Here is a 22,261-nt window from a genome sequence, read left to right on the forward strand (position 1 = left end):
GCATGTTTATTGCTTAAGTCTGACTAACAGTAGCATAACTACAGTGCATACTGTCTCTGCTTTCACTATCAGTAGCCCAGGCATGTGGTTTTGTTTGTTTGTTTGTTTGTTTGTTTGTTTGTTTTAAAAACTTTCTCCACTTCAGATTTCTCTTGTGACTGCTCAGGACAATGACATTTCTCTCTTCAGCAGGCTCAGAGGAAATGTGAATTCAGATGGCAGAATCTTTGTGTTGAGACAGGCTGGGAGTTGAACAAATATCTTGAGTCCTGGATCATTTTTGATGCTTTGCCTCACACAGGAAAGGGCTGTCTGTATGATGGTAAGTTCTCCAAAGGGAACAGGTTTCAGACAGAAAAAAAATAATTGAAAACTTTTTCATCCTGGAACTGACTGTGTTGCTGCTGTGCTGATCAAGAAAAAAGATCTGGAAAAAATTGTTTCCTCGCCTCCCCTACTTCTTTGGTAGTGAAATTCAATTTATTTCAGAGAAGGATTTTTTAATTTAAATCTGTATCTTTAAGAAACAGGTCAGACCAGTTAGACATGTGATTTAGTTTACTCATCTGTAAAAGTGACAACATGTTTCATCCTTAGCTGAGGAGTGTGGCTGGAGGGAAGTAATTTGTAATATAAACGAAAAAAAAAAAAAGTTTGTTGAAAGAATGATTGTTTCTTAGAAGCTGGTTATTAAATATAATCTGTTTTGAGTAAAATCCTTGGTGTGGCAGAAGGCTTTGTTGCAGTGACTAACACATTTTTATGGACATTCCAACTTTGAACCCTCCTATAAAGTTACTGGCCCTGCAGCAGTGGCCTTAAACCTATGCTACTGGAATATTGTGTTGCTTGTGTTAATGCTGTCAAAGACAGGTGGGTATTTTGTTTTTACTGGTTGGACTATAATGGCAGCATGTAGTAGCTCAGTGGTACTTTACCATTTATGCCAACATAAGGTTTTTCCCCCTCAGATCTTTTGTCCATCTTACTGAAGTTACAGAATTTGTGTGGTACAGTCAAGCCTCTCTCTGTAGATACCAAGGGTGAGCTTAGTCAGTGATTTAGCACTAGAGCCAGGCTGACATCATGCCTGTGTTATGGAAACAATGAGGTGGTTGGAATGATTTGATAATTTGGCTGGTGCCTCTGTTGTAGGTGTCTGTATTTATTACTATGGAACACAGCCCCAGATTGTGCCCTGTTCCTGAGCAGGACATGAACCAATGATCAAGTTTTTCCAGATGCCTTTTCTGTGATCTTCTGATGGTACTGCACTTGTGAGCACTAAGTGATAGTTTCTAATAGAACTTCTGCAAGTCAAAATACATTCCATAAAAAAGGGTGTTTTCAGTATTTGAACTGTATATTAAGAAGGCCTAGCTTGGTCTGGAATTATCATGATACATCACACAATCTGCACAAACTCACATCAGTGAAAAAAATTCCTCACCCCAAAGAGAAAATAACCTTATCACAGCACAGCTGAAGGAGTTTCAAATCAGTGCAGATACTCACTTAGTACTTGCATCATGTGCCCTTATGAGTGATGTTCTGCCCTGCAAAGTGAGACAAACTGAAAACCCAAGGACAGATTTCTCAGTGTAGCAATAGTGCTATTTGGATACCTAGAGCTAAAAACCAATTTAAATACAAATCTATTCAGTATTTCCCCAGGCTATTCTGTTGGGAACCTTGACTGACTCCCTTTGAAGTAATTTTTGTAAATTTTTAGTTGTAACTAGCACTTAGTTACCAAGCAAGCAGCTGGATTAGCAAAGAAGCTGAGTCCCTTGGGTAATCATAACTGCTAAATTCCTTCAGGTGGATTTCAAGGTGATAACAACAGGTGCAGTGTCAGATTTGAAGGCTTCCTCAACAAAATATAATTTAATTGTCCTAAGTCTAATTAAAATACTAATTATATTTTTTTCCTTTTTTCAGTTCATACTTTACCATCAGGATACGTGTCTGCCCTTCTGGCTTTGAAGATTTGTTTACTGATGTTATCCATGAAAACAAGATGTCACCTATGCATAAAGGTATAATTTTTGCATTTGTCCAGTTGTTCAAAAAGGATTTTGATCAACAGTTTACCATATTAAGTCAAATGACATTTCTTACTGCCATTTTTGGGGCAAGCAAAAGCAGGTTGTTGTGGTGTTTTTTCTGACATGGTATTAAAGGAAAGCAATACAAAATATTTCTCTAGTGGCCTCCAGGATGATACTGAAAAGTATGTTGTCTGAGCTCAGTTAGTTTGTCTTGAAAAAGCACTATCATGAGAATTTAGAAATTGGACTATGGTTGTTTATTTTCTTGCAAGCAAAAACAAATGCAAATACTCTATTTGTGTAATTGAAAGTTGTAGGATAATTATCTTTACAATTTCCATAGTCTTGGCAACTTAGTGAATTTAGATGCATTTTATATTTCTACTAGGCAAATGAGATTTATAAATGTGTATTTCATAGCTTCTGTTATGTGGAAGAAAATGAAAGTTTCCTGTGGTAGAAGCTTGCTGCTATTTGACACAATGAATACTTCCTCCACTGTCATTCTGAGGCCCACAGATATCAGCCTGGTAAACTTTTCAGTGTTTGTGAACTCCATATTACAGAGAAAGGCTTTTGAAAAAGCAACAGAGAAAACAATATGGGTTGTTTTCAAAGCCAGCAAAGGTAATGCCACTGACTTTTCTGAAATATCTGTGAGCAGGTTGTTAATCTCCACTTAATAAGAGCTTGCAAGAGCTGGTGTGATTATTTCACCAGTGCCTTTGCAAAGCACAGGATTAGAAATGCCATCATAAATAGAGTGAGTGATCTGTGGATCTCATTTTCCATCTCCACTCTATGCCAAAATCATCACATAAAAGTATTTTGTCCTGCCTTGATATTGTAGACAAGACAGTGCAGGTAGATGTTGGACTAGGTGGGGAATATTTATTGCAACAGAAGCATTTGAAAGCATTGTCCTCTCATGTGAGGGTAAGGCTATTTTCTGAAGAAATTTGCAAGTAAAATGCTCTTGACGAGTAGTAGAAGGTGTCATGTTTTCTTTGTAATTGTAAATGCTTCAGCACTACTGAAAATATAATTAACCTTATAAAAGGAAGAGCACACTGGTATTTATAGGGAGAATGAAGAATGTAGGACAGAGTTAAGCTGAGAAAGAAAAGGATAATATTTAGTTGCAGCCATGGTAATGATCACAGGGTCACTTGTTTCAGAAGCTCTGTGACAAACACAGTCCCTGTGAATAAATTGTTTTTATTCTGCAAGCAGCTCCTTTCTCCCTGAAACTGCACTGAGCCAGCCCCTTGAGGCAGTGTTAGGATGTTACAGTTCAGAGAAGCTGGTTTTCAGGCAAAATTTGAAATTTAGGGGGCCTCACAATGTCTTTCAGTATTTTCATGGAAATACCATTAGCCTTTCATCGTGGCTGTGTTTTTAATTTCTTGAGAGTTTTAGCTGGCTACCTTCAGCTGACAGGACTCAAGGGAATGGCTTGAAGCTGTGTCAGGGGAGGGTTAAGCTGAATAATAAGGTTCTTCACCCAGAGGGTGTGTGAACAAGCTCCCCATGGAAGTGGCCATGGCACCAAGCCTGACAGAGTTCAAGAGGCATTTGGACAATGCTGTAGGGTACATGATGGGAATGCTGGGATGGCCTGTTCAGAGCTAGGAGTTAGACCTGGATGATCCTTGTGGGTCCCTTCCAACTCAAGATATTGTGGTTTTTTTCAACATTCACCTTATTTTGCTAGAACAGTGTGACAATGGGATGCTTTTCCTGGTGGTGAACATCCTTGAACAGCTGGTAAATTCTGGAGTGTGAAGGGGCTGATTGATTGAGACAGCAGAGTAGGTTAAGGGCAGTATTTTCCCCTGTACTGATAAGGTATCAAGTTGATTTCTATATATGCACTATATATGTGCATGTACATACATGTAAATACAGAGGTTTTTTCAATAGTAAGGAGTTTTCCCCACCCCTAAATCCCAAACCTGGCTTGTGAAATTAATATAGCTGAAATATTTTATTATTTATTGAGATCTAAGAATGCAAAGCCTGGAAGAAATGCAGACTTTGAGGAGCTTTTAAAGTGTACCAAAGAACATGGATACCAAAATGTTGAATCATGTTGTTTTGGTGCATTTGTATTGGTCATGCAGAATTCCACAGTCATTGCACCCTAGTGGAGGACCCAGAGATTCCTGTTACACTGTTAACACACAGAAAAATTCCTGGAGAAATCTCACAGGTTGCTGCTTTCCAGCTGTACCTCTACATCTGCTCAGAGAATCAACTGTGCCCAAAGCCATCAATTTGCCCCAACAGTTCAAGGCACAGAAAAACCATCTTGAACTTGTCTGTTGCAATAAGTCATTAATGAAAGATGAATTACTAGAAACTTGGGAATTTGTGCTCATCCAAACACAGAGATGTGATGGCAGCAGTGAAAATAACTGCAGTTCCCCAGAAGCAGAGCAGTGCTGTGTTTGGGCTGCAGCAGCCTGGGACAGAAAAGGGTGATAGAAGCCACAGCAGGACAGGTGAGGCACCAAAAATGCCTTTATCTTACCTGTGGCCTCTTGGGTGAACTCACATTGTATCAACCAACAACATCAGACAAAGCTGCTCTTAGGAACACTGATCCAAAAATGAGGTCTTGGGTGGTCATTTATGGTTCAAGTAGCGGTTTATATATTTATTATAATTATACACAACCTTGACAATCTATATTGCCATTCAAAAATAAATTGAAGTCTTGTCAATTTGCACATGATCTGTCACTACTAAGAATCCCATTTACATACATGGTAAACATTTTCCATACTTAAACACCGCTTTGAATTCTGACACTCCCATCTCTTCCCCCCTCAACCCACGCAGATACGGTTATCGCCTAGGAAAGGAACTTTCCCAACCACTGCCACTTTCACAGACTACCACCTTTCTTAGTTCAACTATTTCAACACTTGGTAGAGGTGGCTCGTGGGTATAGCTCTTAACTGTGTTTTTGTTTAAAATTATTCTTGATGGATTTCATTGCAATGATTCCTGGTTTTTGTTGCTTAACATACTTCCTTCTGACCAGGAAACAAAGAAACCAAGGTTTAACAGCTGTATCAAAGTAACTTACATCAAGCACATTCCTGGTTTAGTATTCTGCAGTGTTAACAGTCACAATTAGTTATTTTCACTGTTATTTACATGTGTAGTAAGTGGTTGAAGTCTTAGAACTTCAACTGCAGAGCATTAAGAATTCAGCTAGGAGTCAGCCATCACACTCTTTCTGTAGCTACTAAGAGCTTGTGTTTATACTCCAACTGCTATATTGGAAGTTGAAATTATCATTTATGAGGCATGAACGCCTTTTGTTAAGCAATGTGTTTTTTACCACCTCTTTTGAAGAGTTTGTGTCTCCTGGTGCCTGAAAGGTGAGAAAACAAGAGTAGCAGAAGTTTAAGAGGCAACAGAATATTCCTCTATCCAGTTAATAAGCTCATAGCTAGTGGCAATTAATATAAGCATCCTTAGAGCAGGCAGACTGTATACCAGCCCACAACTCAAGTTTGGGCATCTGAGCTTCACTTGAGAAGGGCTCACAGAACTGTGGAAGTGTGATCACACAGTGATGAAAAGTCCTATTTTGAGGAATGAGGATCATGATGGCACTGATCTAAATTGAATTTAACTTCTTTTCCTACAGCAGCTAGGCAGGTGCTTTGGAACAGCAAATGCAGTGTGTTTGTAACACAGCTTTGTGTTTTGGATGCTAGCTTTGGTTAACTGACAGGCATGGAAAACCAGAGCTCTGAGAAGCTTTGTTAAGGCTGTTAATTTTTCACACTGGTGTCAAAAAATAATCGGGAAGAAAAGCCTCCTGCCAGCTCCTTGTTTCCTGAAATTACACTTACATAATAATCCTTACAGGAAAACCCCCGCTTAAATATGGAGTATTTGAGAACTGTTATTAGCAATCCGTAGGAGAGATTGGAGTTCAGCACACAGAGATGTTGGAAAATATGTTGAAGATACAAGGAAATCTCATCAACACACAGATTGGATGCTTTACTTTAACAGCTTCCACTTCTATGTGGAAGAACCAAAACCTCCATCCCACACACCACAAGGTGTTGGGAATGCTGGAGCTGCACCACAGACACTGCACTGCTTGCCAGAGATAGGGCATCTTCCCCCTCCCTCTGCCCCGGGGCCTTGGGAATTACAGGTTGTGGAATACGGGTTGGATGTTTCCCAATTGCCTCTGAGCATTCAGGGCCCAGCTGCTCACTCCATGTTTTTTGTAAGAATGCCCCAAAGGCAGTATTTAAGCAGTGCAAGGATACTGCCAGAAGCTGCAAGGGAGAGGAGTCTTCATTCAAATTCAGACACACCAAATCAAAACCTTCATTTAAAATCAAGGGGCATTTTGTCATGAAGCAACAGCTTCAAGAAAGAAGAGCACAAACCCCTAACTTAAATGTTACAAATCTGTTTATGTTACATCTGAATGGAGTTCAAAGAAACTCCCTGGAGTCTAAAGTACCATAATAAAAAAAGTGGAAAGGAACTCATGAATCAGTTCTAAACTAAACTTAGTTTAGTAGAGAAAATTAAAACAAATTAGTTCTTTCTTGAGCAAGTCCAGTAATGCTCCAGACGGAAGAGAATGAGTCCTCTTTGAAAGAAAGAAGGAAGCTCTTAATGGTAAAATGAAACAAAGTATTTATGCTGGTTTGTAACTAGATCTTTACATGAAACTCTAGAACTTTATTAATTAAACATTTGTTTTTTAAACAAACTCTACAGCCTTTACAAAGATAGTTTTGCTTCCTTTTTTCTTTTTGTGGGACAGAGGGAACATTTTCAAATATTAGAAATGTATCTTGCCCTCAGCAGAAAGTTTCAAGTAAGACATTATTGACAACTACCTGCTGTTATAATATACAAGATGCAGAGCAGCAGACTATTGCTGGTTCCCCAACAGAACTTTATGTTGCAAAGACACTCACTCTGGTGCTGTCAGGGTAGGCAGATGGAACTTGCTCGCTGAGTCTGACACAAAAAAACCTCAAGCTGTGCATAGTATTTAAATACCAAAATCTGGCCTGGCAAAATCTCCTCTTCGTAACAGAAAACATTACATATGACCAAGTAATATATTAATGTGAACCTCACATCCACTCTACCATCCCAAATGGGATTCCGAACAAGGACCTCAGAATCAGCTTCTGCTGGCAGGCTGTGGGCATCCCTCTTCAGCAGGGACCTAGAGACAGACCAGAAGCACAGCAAAAAAAAAAAACCCAGTTCTAGTAAGAAAACTTGACAACTGTTTGTCTGAACCCTATCTGCTTTTGAGTGTGAATTATTCTAGCCTTTATCCTAAGCATTGCTGCAAACATCTGTGATGTATTAAGCATCTGATAGCCCTGAGCAGAGGACACTCTGTTCTTGCACATGACCTTTTAGCTACTGGAGAGCTGACAGTGGAGATTTCTGCAGTTTTGTGCTCTTCTGCCACAGGTACCGAGAAGTCTAGCTAGACAAATTATTGTGTAGCTGATTTTAGAAAGCCAGTACTTGAGAAAGCTCTTTATGACACTGCCATGGTAAAAGCCATTAGGATAGAAACGATGATAAAGTCTGTGAGAACAAAGCCAGCTGAGCCTGAGTGAAAGGACAGCTGATGCTGCAGTACAGTACCCCTCAGTGCCAGAGGTGTGACTACCATGGCAGAACTCGAGACTGAAGTTGCATAGGAGCTGCAGAACAGCTCTCCTCAAAGTCACTCAGGTTTTTTTCAAGGACATTAAACATGTCAACTAACAGTGTCAGACCATCCACACTGATTGCATGGAAGAGGAACAGGAATAGAATGAGAGCAAAGTACACTCATCTCAGTCACTTGATGTCAGTCATGAAGACACAATTCCAGCACTTGAACTAGTCTGGCAGACTGGTGTACAGCCACTTTTTCTGTGAAGATGTAGGAGAGCTGAATTCACCTCTCCCACAGGTCAGGAATTATTTTTTGGTAGCATGAACAGTGGTAGAACATGAAGGGCAAGGCCAAAGCCAGAAACAAGATTGTGATTCTTCACTTGTTTACAACAGCAACACCTCATATGGGAGAACTGCTGCAGGAGTACCTGGTTAACATCCAGATTTGTATCTGGGACAGAGTTGAAGTCCCTGAAGCATTACACTGCAACTTATTTTAGCTTCTTATGCTGGGTAAAGAAACCACTTCTCATAGTTAGAGTAGCCCATTCCCATTCTGATAGTTAAGAGTTGTTTGAAGTCAATAGTGACTGGCTTTAGCAAGTGCTGCAGTACCTCAGTGACTGACAGAAGCATTTGGAATATATTTGAGACATACAATGGACCTTGACAAGGTCAAAGATGTATCAAAGAAAACAGTGATTCTACTGTGTAGTACATTGTAGACACTTTCATTATAGCTAAATGACCAAAGCTAAGTGGTAAGCTATGCAAGTTCATCAAGCAGATTCCATCTTTGGGCTAATAACATCCAGTTTTTAAGCTCTTCTGTTTTGGTCCTTGACCAAAAAAATTAATCTGCTGAGCATCAAGGCTTAAATAAGATTTCAGCATTTCTTTCAAATTTGCACCAAACAGCATTTAAGCAACGTCAAAATGAGGGTGGTGATACCCTGTTTGCACAGCACTGTTTCTGTTGGTTCTCCTCCCCAGGATGAGATACAATCAAGAAGTAAATTGAATTCAAAACAAAAGAAGTAGAAATAGTTCCACGTGCAACAAGACATTTTCAAGGGAAAGCTTTGCAGCAGGCTTTGAATATTCTCCCCTTTCATCCTGTTCTCACAAGCATCACCCTGTCCTAAGCACAGCAGGGTACGTATAGCAATGTGCAGAGGCCAGGAATTCCAGCACATGGCAGAGCCAGGATGCTGGAGCAGTTTGTAATGAAGACTGGTAGTGGTATGGGAACCCAGAAATGCTTAAGCTCGTATTATTCAGTTCCTATGAAAAAGACCGTACACATTCTCATGGTACATCAACAAGATGGACTGGTATGCCAACTAACCTCTATTTTAATATTTAAATTATAACAATACAATAACTAGAAAAGGTCAGTGCTTCAAGTGACAGGTTTTGCCACTTCAATTCCAATATTTTTCCAAAATAAAGATGCGATTAGATCTACACTTGAGCATCAGTAGTGCAATACAGTATCCTTTCCTGAATAAAGGAGCTGAGGTTTATCCACAATAAAAGCTTTAAATAAGGTAGATTGTTGCCATTTATAGATCAATTCTGTATGTCTGATATAAAATATATTGGGAAAGCTTCAACTGACTTATACAATCTACATTTGGCTAAAGCTCCACATAAGCAGCATCAGTGGAAATGAACATCAGAGGTGTACTTAATATAAAACACTTTCAAAACTACTCAGCAACAAATGACAGAAGTTTGGCTAAGAATAACTGAACATCTGAGGTGTGTACCAGACAAAAAGAATGGACCCTGTGGTTACTTGCACTATTTTAATGAAGTAAAAGAATTGCAAGGTTTAGTCCACTTCCATTTCTCCGGGGGGTTTGGTCTGCTGAGGGTTGTCCTTGGCTGGTTCGGGTTTTGTTTCAGCGGCGCTCTGTCCGTTCACTGGCCCGTTGTGTTCCCCGTTAGCTTTGGCCTGCCCATCACTGGGAGGTTCAATCTTCGGCTTGGGCTTGGATAGAATGGGATTACAGAAGCTATCCAGTTCCTAGTAGGGACACAGGTGAGACAGCAAGGTCATTTGGTGGCACAGCAACTGCACTCAACTACAATGTCTTTAATTTGTTTCTGGTCCATAATGGCCTGGTGTTTCATTGTCAAGGACCAGACTTACCTATTCTGTCAAGTCTATGACAACCCATTCAATAGAAACGGGGTGCTGTAACTCAGGCTATTTTAAAAAAGCTTGTGCAGTGGTACTACTGTAAATAAGAGACAGCACTGAGGAGTGCTGTTAACTGTTGTTCTCCCTGTATAGATCTTTTAACAGCTTTAAGATCTGTGCACATATAATATTCTAGCTCATATCTAGGCTAAAATCTGGTTCAGGAAAAACTGATTAGAATGCAACAAGTACATTTTTTTTTTACCTTAGATTTTGCTAGTATTTCTGCCACTTTGACAACAGGATCCTGAGTTAGACTGAGTTTGTTCTGAGCATTCATTTTGCTGTTCAACCAATTCATAGCCTCATTAATGTATTTTTCAACTTTCTCCATCTCAGCAGGATCTAGGTGGTCGTATTTTTCATCCTAAGGAGAGACAGGTATTTGTATCACCAATTAAAATATGCTGCTCACCCAAATAAGTTAATCTTAGAAGTTACAGAAACACTGGTAACAGCTGTAAATTCAGAGATCCATTTCAAGTGGTACCAGCCACCACAAAAACACATAAATATTTGATTTACATTCTCATGAAGAAGCTCTTTCTGGCAGCAATGCAGAACAGGTTTAAAGTTCTCAGGAGCAGAAGTACAACACTCCTTCTAAAGCAGTGCAAGAGCTAACTTTACAGGATTTGATTAGACACAAAAGACTCTGCAGCCAAACTCAGAACACCTACAATCACTCAGTAGCTGAATCATTTGGTTTTACCTTATTTTTGTATGCTTCTACTGCTTTCATAAGGAGCTGAATCTTCTTTCCCAGTTCATTTAGAACTTTTGGTCTCTCTTCATGTTCCATGCATCTTTCCTGGATAGGCTGACCAAATTTCTGGAATAATAAGCACAAAGATCTTTACAAAACACGTATTTCCTTTAGTCTGGTCTAAGAATACAATGCAGCATGGGAAGGAAGGCTGCCTTTAACTCCTTTTCTCACCCATTGAAACAGCCAAGTCTTTGCATATTATATTGCTTTAGTCCAATTAAAAAAAAGCAATAGTGACTGTCCTTTCTAGGGTTGGTATTTTGCTGTTTTCTGCACAAAGAGCATTTGGAAAAATGCATTTGGAACAGAAACCATTAGGCTTCAACAGATGCTTTAATTTTCAAGTAGTTAATCTGAAAACTTCTAATTCCATCCACTGTTTGCTTTTTCCTTCTCTTGAATACTGGTATCCAGGCATTTGCCTGGCTCTACACTGCTACACTACCCAAGGGCTAGACATATATTTCAACTACTTATTACAAAGTAGGTAGTTATTAATCAGAACTCACATTTTCCCCATCAGATCCTTAAAATCTAAAGCATATAGGGGTTGGTTGTCATTAATTATCAAATGATACAATGGAAGCTACTGTTAATGCACTCCAGAGCCTTTATTGCTGGATATTAGACACAAAAATTGGTCTTACTATACATAGAAGATCATTGAGAACAGGAAAAACAGAATATATATTCTGGAATGTAATTCTCATTACCCAGGAATGCAGTCAAACTACTCAAAAGCCTCATTCAGACTGTAAGAAGTCTGACATAAAAGTCCCATTGCAATTAAATCTATTGTCATTAGTGACAATCTGTTTTATTTCAACCATTTTCAAGTGAGGAGCACAACTCACATGACACTGTACTTCTAGTTCTAAATATCATGCTCATTTCATAACTGAACATAAACAACCTGAACACCCACTCCCAAACATATATGAGTGAGTTTTCCTGAAAACAACTTAAAACCTTACCTTTAATTCTTGAAGCTTATCCATGTATACTTGTTTTGGCTGGTCCTCTCCATCTTCATAAAGCCAGTTTTCTGTGTCCTCCAACAACAAGGTCAGCTTGTTTGAATCCTACAAATCAGGTTATGGACACTCCAAGTCAGAAAGGAACACATCAAATGAGACTTCTTTCCCTGGCACTAACCCACCCTACTCAAAACAGGACTGCTTCAAATATTCAGCTTGATATATCAACTTAAAATATTCAAAGTGACAGTGAAGGAAAACAGTAATTAACAGACTTCAAAGCTAAAATTTTACAGTAATGAGAGAGGCAGGACAGCCCTAGTCATGTGATTTGCAGGTGAAGTTTACCAGAGATACAAAATCAGACCTTGAGGCTGTTTAAGGCAATCCATGCACCTCTGAAGAGTGTTCCATATTATCTGTTCATTTGCTTTTAATTCCTACCCACTCATACCACTCAGAAGCTTGTGGTGATCTGTCCTACTTTCCTATGCTGACCATAGGGTTTTTACTTTCTGCCTGCATCTCCGATCCTTCCTTGCCACTGCGGAGCTTCTCAGGCAGTACAGAACTCTGCAAGTCAAATGTCAGGTGTGTTAACTTGAGCTTCAGTGCTGGGAAGCCATCTCCTATTCCAAAACTAGTCCAAGAGACCCCTGCAGCCTCCACAGAACGCACACTCAACATTTATAAACACAGAGGAACTTTTTTGCAACAGTTGAAACATATAAGCAAGTCTTACCTCTTCAGTGATAAATTTCTCAAAGACTCCACACAGCTTGTCTCTGAATTCATACACATATTCTTCAACAGCATTCTTAGCATCATTTCGTTCTTTCTCAAGCTTGTCTTGCATCATCATCTTCCCCTGGGGTGGAGAAAGGCACACTTAAAACTGAAAGCATTTTTAAGTGTTAAGCTTAGTGGCTACTCTTGAAACTGCACCAGAGAACTTGGCAAAGGCAGGATAATTCATAATTACTGATAAAAACATTCACCTCTGTGTAAGCCACCACTACAAGCACAACCAGAACAGGCTAAGTTCAGAGAAACTGAGTCATTTCACCAAAAACCCAAACCACAACAACACTCATTATAATTAAGGGCAACTTCCTAAAGAATTCTGAATCAGGTTAGGTTGATGATTGCAAATGCTTTTAAGATACTTATTTACAGTGACATTAATTGGAGTGGTCACCTCTTTATGCTGCTTACCTCATTTTCTATATAGGAATTGATCAGGTCCTGTCCCAGCTGCCTATAGAGGCTTGCCTGTATGGGGAGGTCAATACTCTTAACTTTTGTTTTAGCCTTTGGCTGGGAGGGATGATCTTGCTTTTCTCCAGAAGCAGCCTGTGAAAAGAGTGACACTACTAAGCAACTACCAGTAATTGAAGTATTACTACATTCATGCTCAAAAAAGAGACACAAATAAAACTAGTTAAGACAGCTACAAATTACTCCTATGTAAATTAAGCACCTAATTATCCCTCTGTATTACCTTAGCTTGGAACCAAACAGGTGAAATTTAATTTCTTTAAAGAACTCTTAAGAAATCTTTTTCAAAAGCTTAAAGCACTGCACATTATTCTTCACAATGTTCCCTAATCTCCCTGAATTCCATCTTCATTATAGAACCAGGTTAAACAGCAAAACCTACTTCAAAGTCTTAATCATGCTATGTTGAAAATTAAAGCTCTGTGATAGGATTCCTTACTTAACCATTTCAATATAGTTGTCCTCTAAACACAGTCTCATGTTTTTTTCAACTAGCAAAATCAGTAAATGTGAGAATAGTGGGCAAAAAAATGTCATATCAATACTGAGTACAAACCTTGGTTTCAGTTCCAGGATTTTCAGTTTCCTCATCTGCTTGGTTCTGTTGCTCAGCTTGACTTTTCTGCGCACCTTCTTCTTGATCAACCTGCATTTTATCCTGCAGAGAGTTACATAACTGAATGCAAAGGTTTGCTGTAAGATTTAGGACTGATATCAACTACAGCAAATCACAGACAACATATCAACTTTGGAATCAATCTTAAAAATTTATGCTTCACTTCACCATGTTTAAACCGGCATTTTGTAGCAGTATTTTTCAAATTAAATGAAAATTCTACTCTGCTGCTTGATGTTAAATTAGAAACAAATACATATAAAATTAAATCAAAAAAACATTCTAGCAACACACCACCAACACAGGAAACAACAATGGATTCTCTATGGAACAGCCAGAACTTTGACCTCCTATAATTTTTGACCTAAACTTTACAGTTTAAAACCCAAAGCAGAAATAATTTAATCACTGCAATTATTACCTGCATCTGTCTCACCAAACAGTAAAATCAATAAAAATTAGCTTCTGTAGTAGTAGCCTCTAGGGAGTACATGAAAAACTATCTTCCCTCCTTGCCACTCAAAATAAAGAGAGCCTCACATAAATTTTTCTCTAAGTTCATCACTTATGCATTATTCTAAATTTAACAATCTGAAAGAGGGTTAAATTTCTAGTGCAAATCACTTGGTCTAAGTAATACAGCTCCATGTCATGACTGAAAAACACTTTTAATGACATAGTAGTGGGTAGGCCTGAAGTTATCAGGATGATTCTAATACTCAGAGATCCAGCACATTAATAACTAACAAGATGTAGCTAAGGTCTGAAAGGTCCAAGATTGCCTCCATTACAAGGAATTAATGTCTCTGGATTCACAAACTACATATTCATGTAAAATAATCTACCACTAGTTCTACAAAACAATAAAACCAATTGTTTAAGGATTTCAAACTGAAGCACAGATGCTTGTGTTGCAATTTAAAGTGGAAAACAAGAAGGCTACTTCTACAAAATTTAAAGTTTTGTCACTTCAGCATAGGAAAAAAGTAGTATCTAAATCCTCATTTGCCGTTCTTACTGTTCACATAGAAAAGCCAACAACTGGAAGGAACTTCTCTGCCTACAGAAAACAGCTAGAGAAGGGATAATGAGACACAGACACCACAAACCTCCTCCTCAGAGTCAAAGGGATCATCCTCAATACTGAAAGGTAATTGCTGACAAGCACCATTGTAAAACAGAAGATGTGTTAGAAGAATGAAGTGCTACAAACTGAAAGCCTGAGCACGGAAGCAGCTACTCTCATACTGAATTCAGCACACTCCCAGTAAGCTCCACATGCCTTTTACACTAAATGCCAGCTCTAGCACTTCCAACCTTTGCTCACTTGGTTATGAACATCATACATGGAGCACTTGCCCACAAGGAACTGCACCATGCTCAGCATTTCAAATATGCTCACATTCCTGGAAAGCAGTGTAGTATTTAAGAAGTTGCTTATACCAATTATGTAATGCTAGTTGTGTAACCATTTGCTTTAATTCCTGTAGAATATCCATCTAAAGTGGAGAAGCTAAGGCCAAATCTTAAGAGAAAGGCTGTTGGGATCAGTGCTGGTGTTCCCGTTTCCAGCTCCAAAGTGTTCCCTGGCATGCAGTCCTCAACTCTGCACTGCCAAAGGGCACAGCTGCATCTCACAGTGAGCTACTTTCAGGAGGCACTGCAGTTTTCCATGTGTAAAGAAATACTATGTATTTTTTACTCATTGAAAACACAGTTTGTGAGGAAAAACCTTTAGAATTAATTTGTCAACAGATCTCATTAAATATGCTGCCTTTTGCTAGTGACACTAGATAATGCTAAGACTAGTTGAGAGATGATAAAGAACAGTAAAAACTACTTTATTTTTTAGCACCTGCTTTTCCATTCTTTGTTCTTAGTACCACACTCCACCAGCACTTAAGCAATAAACATGAAGAAATGTGTTATATAAGCGAAGAAGTAATTTAAGGGTGGAGAAGCAGTAACTGTCAGAAGCGAAACACGGTGATTTACCCTGCAATTATGGGCTCTGTTGTCACAATGACAGTGTAAATGTTTACAAGCTTTACATACCAGCTCCTCATCTCTGCCTTGGTTCTTAGTTGCTGACTCAGTGTCCATGGGGGTGTCGTTGTGATCCCCCTCGACGCTCTGTTTCTCTATGATGGACGCGCTGGCCACGCTGAACAGCCCGTGGATGTTGACGCGCACTTTCACCTTCACCTTGGAGTTGTCGCCGTCGTGCTGGGGACCAACATTCTGAATAGTGAAACGCCCTTGGAAACAACAGAGGTAGCTTTAATTATTGTTCCAAAATGTAGAAAGGGGAAAAAAACCCAAACATCTTCCTTGAAGGGTGTTAATTTAAACAGCAACTTCACGTAACTGAAACTATTTGGAAACTTTCTATTTAGTTGACAAGCCTACAATGTAAGCTGAAGGTAGATAAACTAAAAAAATCTGGTTGCCCAATTATTTTCAGTTCACTGATAATTAGTAAGATGTTTTTGATTTATCTGTATTTCATAAAAAAACAAGACAGTACTTTACTAGGTGTTCTACTTCTCTGTTGCCTTCTGTAACCACCACACTAGAGAAACTACTCTGATTCATCTCAAATGGTTTCTTTTGTCCACGTAACTCAAACTTCACACTGAAAAATAAAACGTTAACAGAGATAAAAGATTCTGTTTGAATTTGATAACATGGCTGCACTACACTTTTTGGAAAATGAACAGTGCTTAGCAAAGTTTCTGAAAGCAGTGGGGTTGATACTTTTATTTTGCAACTTGCTGAAAATTTAAGTTTAGATTATGTGCTTGTGTAAAGGAGAATGTTTCCCCCTCAAGACCACAGACTTCCTGCATAGACAGCCAAAAGATAGCAGCAAGTTTGTACCTGATTCATAAATCAGTGAATAAAATAATGAATTAAAGACCCCAAGGAGTGTACTAATAACTGCAAGTAAGGTAGCATTAGCTAACAAGAAACTTATTTATGCCATTTAGTTCTTTAGACTCTACTACAGATGCTTAAATTGAGGAAACACCTGTATTTTATATTCTCAGATTAACAGAAAGAGACATGACAGATATCATGAGACAAGTCATCTGTCCAGACAGGCAACAGCTCCTTTGATCCAATTCCTTTGAAAAATCCAGGCTGGCAGGCACCTAAGATCCTTATCAATTTTACAGATACTAGAAGAACCATACAACAGAGCACTAAACTCTTTATGCCCGCTTCATCTGAAGCATTCAGAAAAGAATGTAAAGACAGATGGAAAGAAAAAGGCAGAATTTTTTTTAGGCATGTCAAACAAATGTCAATATGGTTTGCTAACTATATTTAAATCAAGAAGCCTGTGGTGAGCCTTTCTAAAGAACCTAAGCTATTCTGTAAGCTAGAAAATATGGAAGGAACATATCTTACAAGAATGGAGAACCACTTTTTCCTCTATCAACAGGAGTTAGGGATGGGGCTGTTATTCCCATGTCTTTACCTATTCTGGAATCAGGATAAGGCACTTCATGTGGATGAGTATAATAAGCTTCCAAGTCAAAAGGCTCTTTCTTGTGGAAAGTAATTACTTTTGAGAATGGAGCAGCATGGTTCTTACTGAAGACTTCACATTCCCTAAAGCAATAAACATTAGATAACATTAAACCTCTGAGCATAACTTCATGGATATTCAAAGTCTAGGTATGTTAACAATCAGCAACCCTGATAAACTAAATCACTTTTTTGCTTGGTTAAGTCACTTTTTAACAAAAAAGTTGGAGTTTGAAGAGTTGGAGGTTGAAGGCCTCAAGATCTCAAAGCAGGACTCTGCATTTTATGTCACACTTATTAAATATTAAGCAACTTCACGCCAACTATTTAATTAATTGTATTTACAATTGTTAAGCAGTAACTGAAACCCAAAAGGTAAAATGCTAAAAAAGAAAATTAATATTTCAAAAGTTCAAGTGCATGACAGCTTCAAAGCCCGAGGCCTGTTTTTTTCCCCAGCTCAACATTTTTCTTTATGTGCAAACACCAGTTTTTGCAGGCCCTGTACAACTTACCCTGTTCCTTCCTCATAAGATGATTTCCATCTCAGTGTTATAGAGTAAGGAACAACATCTGTGATGGAAAACTCACGCACTTTAAAAGCTGGAGAAAGAATTGCACACTAGGAAAAAAAAAAAAAAAAAAAAACCCAAAAATTTATTATATTCATTCAGCCGTATGAATAGCAAGTTCAAGAATTAGTACTTATCATATAGGTCATATGGAGGTCCTGCTTATCACATACATTTTTTTTTTTTTAACAGAAACTTCCTAGAGTCAACTGAACTGAAAGACTTAAGTGTTAAGTAGTAGATGTTATTTCCTCAGTGATTTCCAGTAAAGATTCCCAGCAAAGGTCCCAAGTGATAACACAGAAGAGCAACAGCAGAATTTAGGTACTCAAATTTAACAGGTCTTTTTAACAAGCCCATCCTTCTAACATGACACAGGAGCAAATTAATGAATGTAACAGAATAATTTCTGACATGTCACTAATTAGTGAAAGAGCAAGTAAGACTCTGCACCTTGTTTCAGCTGCAGTACCTTCTGCTTGCGGTTAGCTGTATTTCATTAGTACATTATGTTAAAGAAGCAATACTAAAGTTTTATTTCAGGAACTATACCTGCAAGGCACAGCCTCTTGCCACAGCTTCATCAGCATTTAGTGTGGTGCTTATCTCTTTACAGAAAAAGTTAGAGATCTGTTCCTTCACTGCTGGAATTCTAGTAGCCCCACCTACTATTTCTATACTGTAGATATCTTCACGCTGAAGTTCTAGAAAAGAGAGTGCATGCCCTTAAGTTATGATCAAGATACCAGAAAGCTATCTTTGGACACAAAAAGAAGAGAAAAAAAGGATAGAAGTTCTTTTATTATCTAGGCATAGTGAACAAGCACTGAATACACTTCATGGCTGACAAGATCTATAAAACTTTGTCCCTCCTGTAGGCTAGAGAGTTTTGTAGTTGCATAAACCTGGGAAATGCAGAAGCCAAGCATCAATGAGAACAGCTGTTCTTTAAAGTGGGTTGTCCATGTGCATCCCCTTTCTGCTGAGCATGAACTCAGAAGGGTGAAATGGGGTCTTCTGCACTACTGGACAATAACTCACCTCCCCCAAACAGGACCAACAAAATGAAACCCAGATAGATCTCATTTTATGTCTGCCTTAGTTTTGCTTTCCAAAAGAGAAAAGAAAACCTTCAAAGCCAATATATCTAATAAATACCACATTGTGCTTGAAGGTTAACATTTTAATTCTGCAATCATGATATGTGGTTGAAGTCATTTCAAACAACTCTCAGTCCTTGAACAGCTCTGCTCAGCAGTTATGCAGGTTTTTAATTCCTTTATTTGCTATCTAGCCAAGTCACAAGATCAGCAAAATTCTTCCCTTTCTTTTAGCTGAAGGTCTAGAATTGGGGGGTAAAACCTTTGCTGTTGAAGTCTAATTCTCTCCTTTACATTAGGCAAAAAAAAAATTACTTTGTTATTGGTACATGCTTTAGGTAGTTCATTTTAAGAATATACTGCCAAATTACCAGGTCAGTGAGGACATGTAAGTATCACATGGAACAGGCTGGCCAGAAGGTTGCAGTAAAGAATAGTATCTTTTACCACCATCATTTTGGTTTGGTTGTTTGGTGTTTTTTAACTAAACTCAAGAGTGCCAACCTTTTCCATGACACAGGGTGAATAAGGGTCAATAACCAAGGTTGCAGAGTAGCATGTGCACTAAATGAGGCGGGAATGGGATCATGCATTCATGGCAAGCATATGAATGGAACTTACATTTAACTTTTCAGTATTTAGCTTTGCAATTCTAATAAATACAAAAATACATTGAAAAGATAATCATTAAAGAGATCAGGAATGACTGGATTACTAGCAGCACCTCAAGTAACTTCTACTTACTGGCTTGATCCATGGCTGCTCTTAGAGGAGGTTCCACTCTGGCCAGAAGGGCAGCACACAACTGCTCGAACTGAGCTCTGCAGGGCAGGGAGAATGCTTGTGTTACCAGGCTGCTCAGAGACCACAACCCTCTGCCCCTCAGTGGGAACAACACCCAGTACCTGTTCATCTTACTGGAGACATCCAGGTCATTCATGAAGCACTCGATGTTGAGTGGAAGGTCAGATGCATTTGCACTCATCAGCTTCTTGAGCTTTTCACATTCCTGATACAATCGCAGCAGTGCTCGGGGATTCTCTTTTACATTCAGTTTGTATTTTGTCCTGAATTCTTCAGAAAAGTAATCTACCAAAGCCTCATCAAAGTTCCTACCACCTACGAAAGGGTCAAAGGTAGTGGCCAAGACCTGACAGAAGTCAAAGAACAAGATCAGAAGTTATTAGACAAGGTTTGTTCTGTGCCATTTCCTCAGTGCAGGAAGACGTGCCATCATCGCCTTCCACACAGCCTCAGATGGCATTTGGTTACCAGAGACAGGCCCTACTAATTCAGCCATTAGTAGGTCACAGCCAAAAAAGTCTCCACATCAGGAAGCAAAGACTGTTCAGCTCTGCTTCCCATCCCACTGGAATTCGACTTTGAACTGTCATGGATGGCACAAAAAAAACTCCAACATCTTGAAGCGACTCAGGACAGTTCAAGAATCTCCCATGAGTGAGTGAGTCAGTCACACAACTACAATGCTTAGGAGACTCTCTGAATATGCAAGTACTTCAGGGATGTGAGACAAAAACTGTGCAAAAACTGTGCAGTGTCCTTAATTACCAAGCACTTTGCAAAACACACTTGACGATGCCTCACTTCTGCATTTTACAAAAACTGACTTGATGAAAGAGCCAAAATCTAACAGAAAAATTGTGTATTCCACATTTTAAAAATACTTTCTGACTGGCTTTTTTTTAAACTAATCTTTCCACAGAGCAGTATTTTGAGTTTTAAATACTTCAGGCTTTTAATGTATGACTTAAAAGATTACCTTCAGTTTTCCCTTGTTAAAAGCACAGATGGAAACCTGATATGCAGAATGCCCCATATCTACAAAGACCACATTTCTTGGCTTCTCTTCCAAGGCTGGCAGATCTTGCTTGTATATTCCATAGGCTAATGCAACTGGAAAACACCAACCCATGGAAGGTAAGGGGAAGCCACACACAGCTGCAGACCATGCATTAAAAGCACCACCAAAAGGCAGACACCACCCATGTTTACCCTTTCTAAACACCTCCATAATTCTTACTAAAATGTCAAAACCATGCTGAAAACAACATTTTTCACTGGCAAGAGAGAAAGAGATGTCAAATGAATTTTTAGTCCTAATAAAATTCACCTTGTATTTCAATTCTGCTTGTAGCCAAATTAACACTAAAATTTGTGAAACTGCACAAATTAAGACTCGTGCTTGCACCTCTCCCTTGAAATGCCTTACTTTCAGAATTTTTTACCTCAGCTTTGAAAAATTCAAGCAGGCCCAAGAAGTAAAGAAAATATTTTGGAAGACTTAGTTAACATGAACCTAAGCTTTCACTAGCAGCACTCATTTGGAAAGCTTTCTGAGACCTTCTAAAAACAAAGAGAATCAGAAAAAATAAAAATTACTGATTTAAGCAGCTCCAACTTTAGTCCCCATGAAATGTTATGTATTTCTATGCTCTAGCCTAGAATTCACCAAAACCAGAAGAGGGGAGTAAATTACTTTATAGAAACAGTTTATTTCCAAAGCTATTCCCAAGTGTGACCATGCCCAGGTTAGCAAATCCCAGCTCTCAAGGTGCCTCCCAGGTGCTGCACAGCACCCCACTGCTGTGTTTCCAGTTCCCAAACTGGATTGGGCAGTACTAGCCAGGACAGCTCTCTCCCAAGCTCCAAGTTGTGTAACAGCAGTGTGTCATCACCCTCACATTCAACAGCCTGAACAGCCTCAAAGGACAAAAAAAAGTCCTGGCCATTTACCTGCTGTAGTTTCATTCATCAACTTCAGACAATTTAATCCTGCAATCTGTGCAGCTGCCATTACAGACCTTCTTTCAGCATCAGTGAAGAAACTAGGGACCTATTTCCAAAAATAATGACATTGGATATTAGAGGATATGGATTTTTTAATTTGGAGTAGTCAAGACTTGCCCATCAAGCTATCCTATAAATGTCATTACCACAAGAAACTGTTATAAGCTAACCTCAAATTAATAAGGCTGGCTGAATAAAACAGCCAGCTAATTCATTTTAGTGCATATTTTAATTAAAAGTTCAAACTATGGCAAAAATGAAGTGGCATCCAGGGTTATTTTAAATAAAGCAGATTTTAAGACACACAAATACACAAAAAAAATCCTGAAAATGCTTTCTCAGATTGTTTTAATGAGTCTTTCATCCTAAAATCATCACCAGTTTCTGAAAACATTTGTGCAGGACAAAGCCAATCCAACAATTATTCACACACAGCCCCACAGTAAGTCAATGGCAGAAGCACTGCAGTGATGCTGGAATCAAACTTGAACCTGTATCCATTTTTCAGGTGTCACTGCCACCAGAGTGCCAGCTTACAGTGTGCTGCAAGGTTCAGTGCCACCAAAAATAGCCACAGCAGGATCAGAGCCCATTTAGGATCTGGCTGCAATCAGCTGGCACCTCTTCAGCAGACACAGAGCTCCATTTTGTTGTGTGTTTTGCTG

General features: G+C 38.9%; 1 protein-coding gene and 1 long non-coding RNA gene across 2 annotated transcripts in view; one reads left to right on the top strand and one right to left on the bottom strand.

The window, feature by feature from the left end:
- The first annotated feature begins 111 nt into the window (after nucleotides 1–111).
- Nucleotides 112–15,629, top strand: LOC306802065. The gene is made up of 3 exons (XR_013774263.1): nucleotides 112–322; nucleotides 1,942–2,039; nucleotides 14,612–15,629. It is a non-coding gene; the product is annotated as an uncharacterized lncRNA (long non-coding RNA).
- HSPA4L (heat shock protein family A (Hsp70) member 4 like) overlaps nucleotides 8,719–22,261 on the bottom strand; it is a 19,516-nt gene continuing 5,973 nt past the window's right edge. The window contains exons 5-19 of the mRNA XM_079305801.1: nucleotides 21,543–21,642; nucleotides 20,569–20,702; nucleotides 19,694–19,938; nucleotides 19,533–19,609; nucleotides 18,241–18,392; nucleotides 17,632–17,738; nucleotides 17,067–17,200; nucleotides 15,638–15,840; nucleotides 13,523–13,624; nucleotides 12,904–13,041; nucleotides 12,431–12,556; nucleotides 11,686–11,793; nucleotides 10,655–10,774; nucleotides 10,148–10,309; nucleotides 8,719–9,765 (exon numbers count right to left, since the gene is read on the bottom strand). Coding sequence (XP_079161927.1) covers nucleotides 9,571–9,765; nucleotides 10,148–10,309; nucleotides 10,655–10,774; nucleotides 11,686–11,793; nucleotides 12,431–12,556; nucleotides 12,904–13,041; nucleotides 13,523–13,624; nucleotides 15,638–15,840; nucleotides 17,067–17,200; nucleotides 17,632–17,738; nucleotides 18,241–18,392; nucleotides 19,533–19,609; nucleotides 19,694–19,938; nucleotides 20,569–20,702; nucleotides 21,543–21,642 — 2,103 coding nt within the window. The 3' untranslated portion in view covers nucleotides 8,719–9,570. The remainder of the gene's footprint in view (nucleotides 9,766–10,147; nucleotides 10,310–10,654; nucleotides 10,775–11,685; nucleotides 11,794–12,430; nucleotides 12,557–12,903; nucleotides 13,042–13,522; nucleotides 13,625–15,637; nucleotides 15,841–17,066; nucleotides 17,201–17,631; nucleotides 17,739–18,240; nucleotides 18,393–19,532; nucleotides 19,610–19,693; nucleotides 19,939–20,568; nucleotides 20,703–21,542; nucleotides 21,643–22,261) is intronic.

The sequence above is a fragment of the Erithacus rubecula genome (genome assembly GCF_903797595.1).
Source record: "Erithacus rubecula genome assembly, chromosome: 5".
Lineage (NCBI taxonomy): Eukaryota > Metazoa > Chordata > Aves > Passeriformes > Muscicapidae > Erithacus > Erithacus rubecula.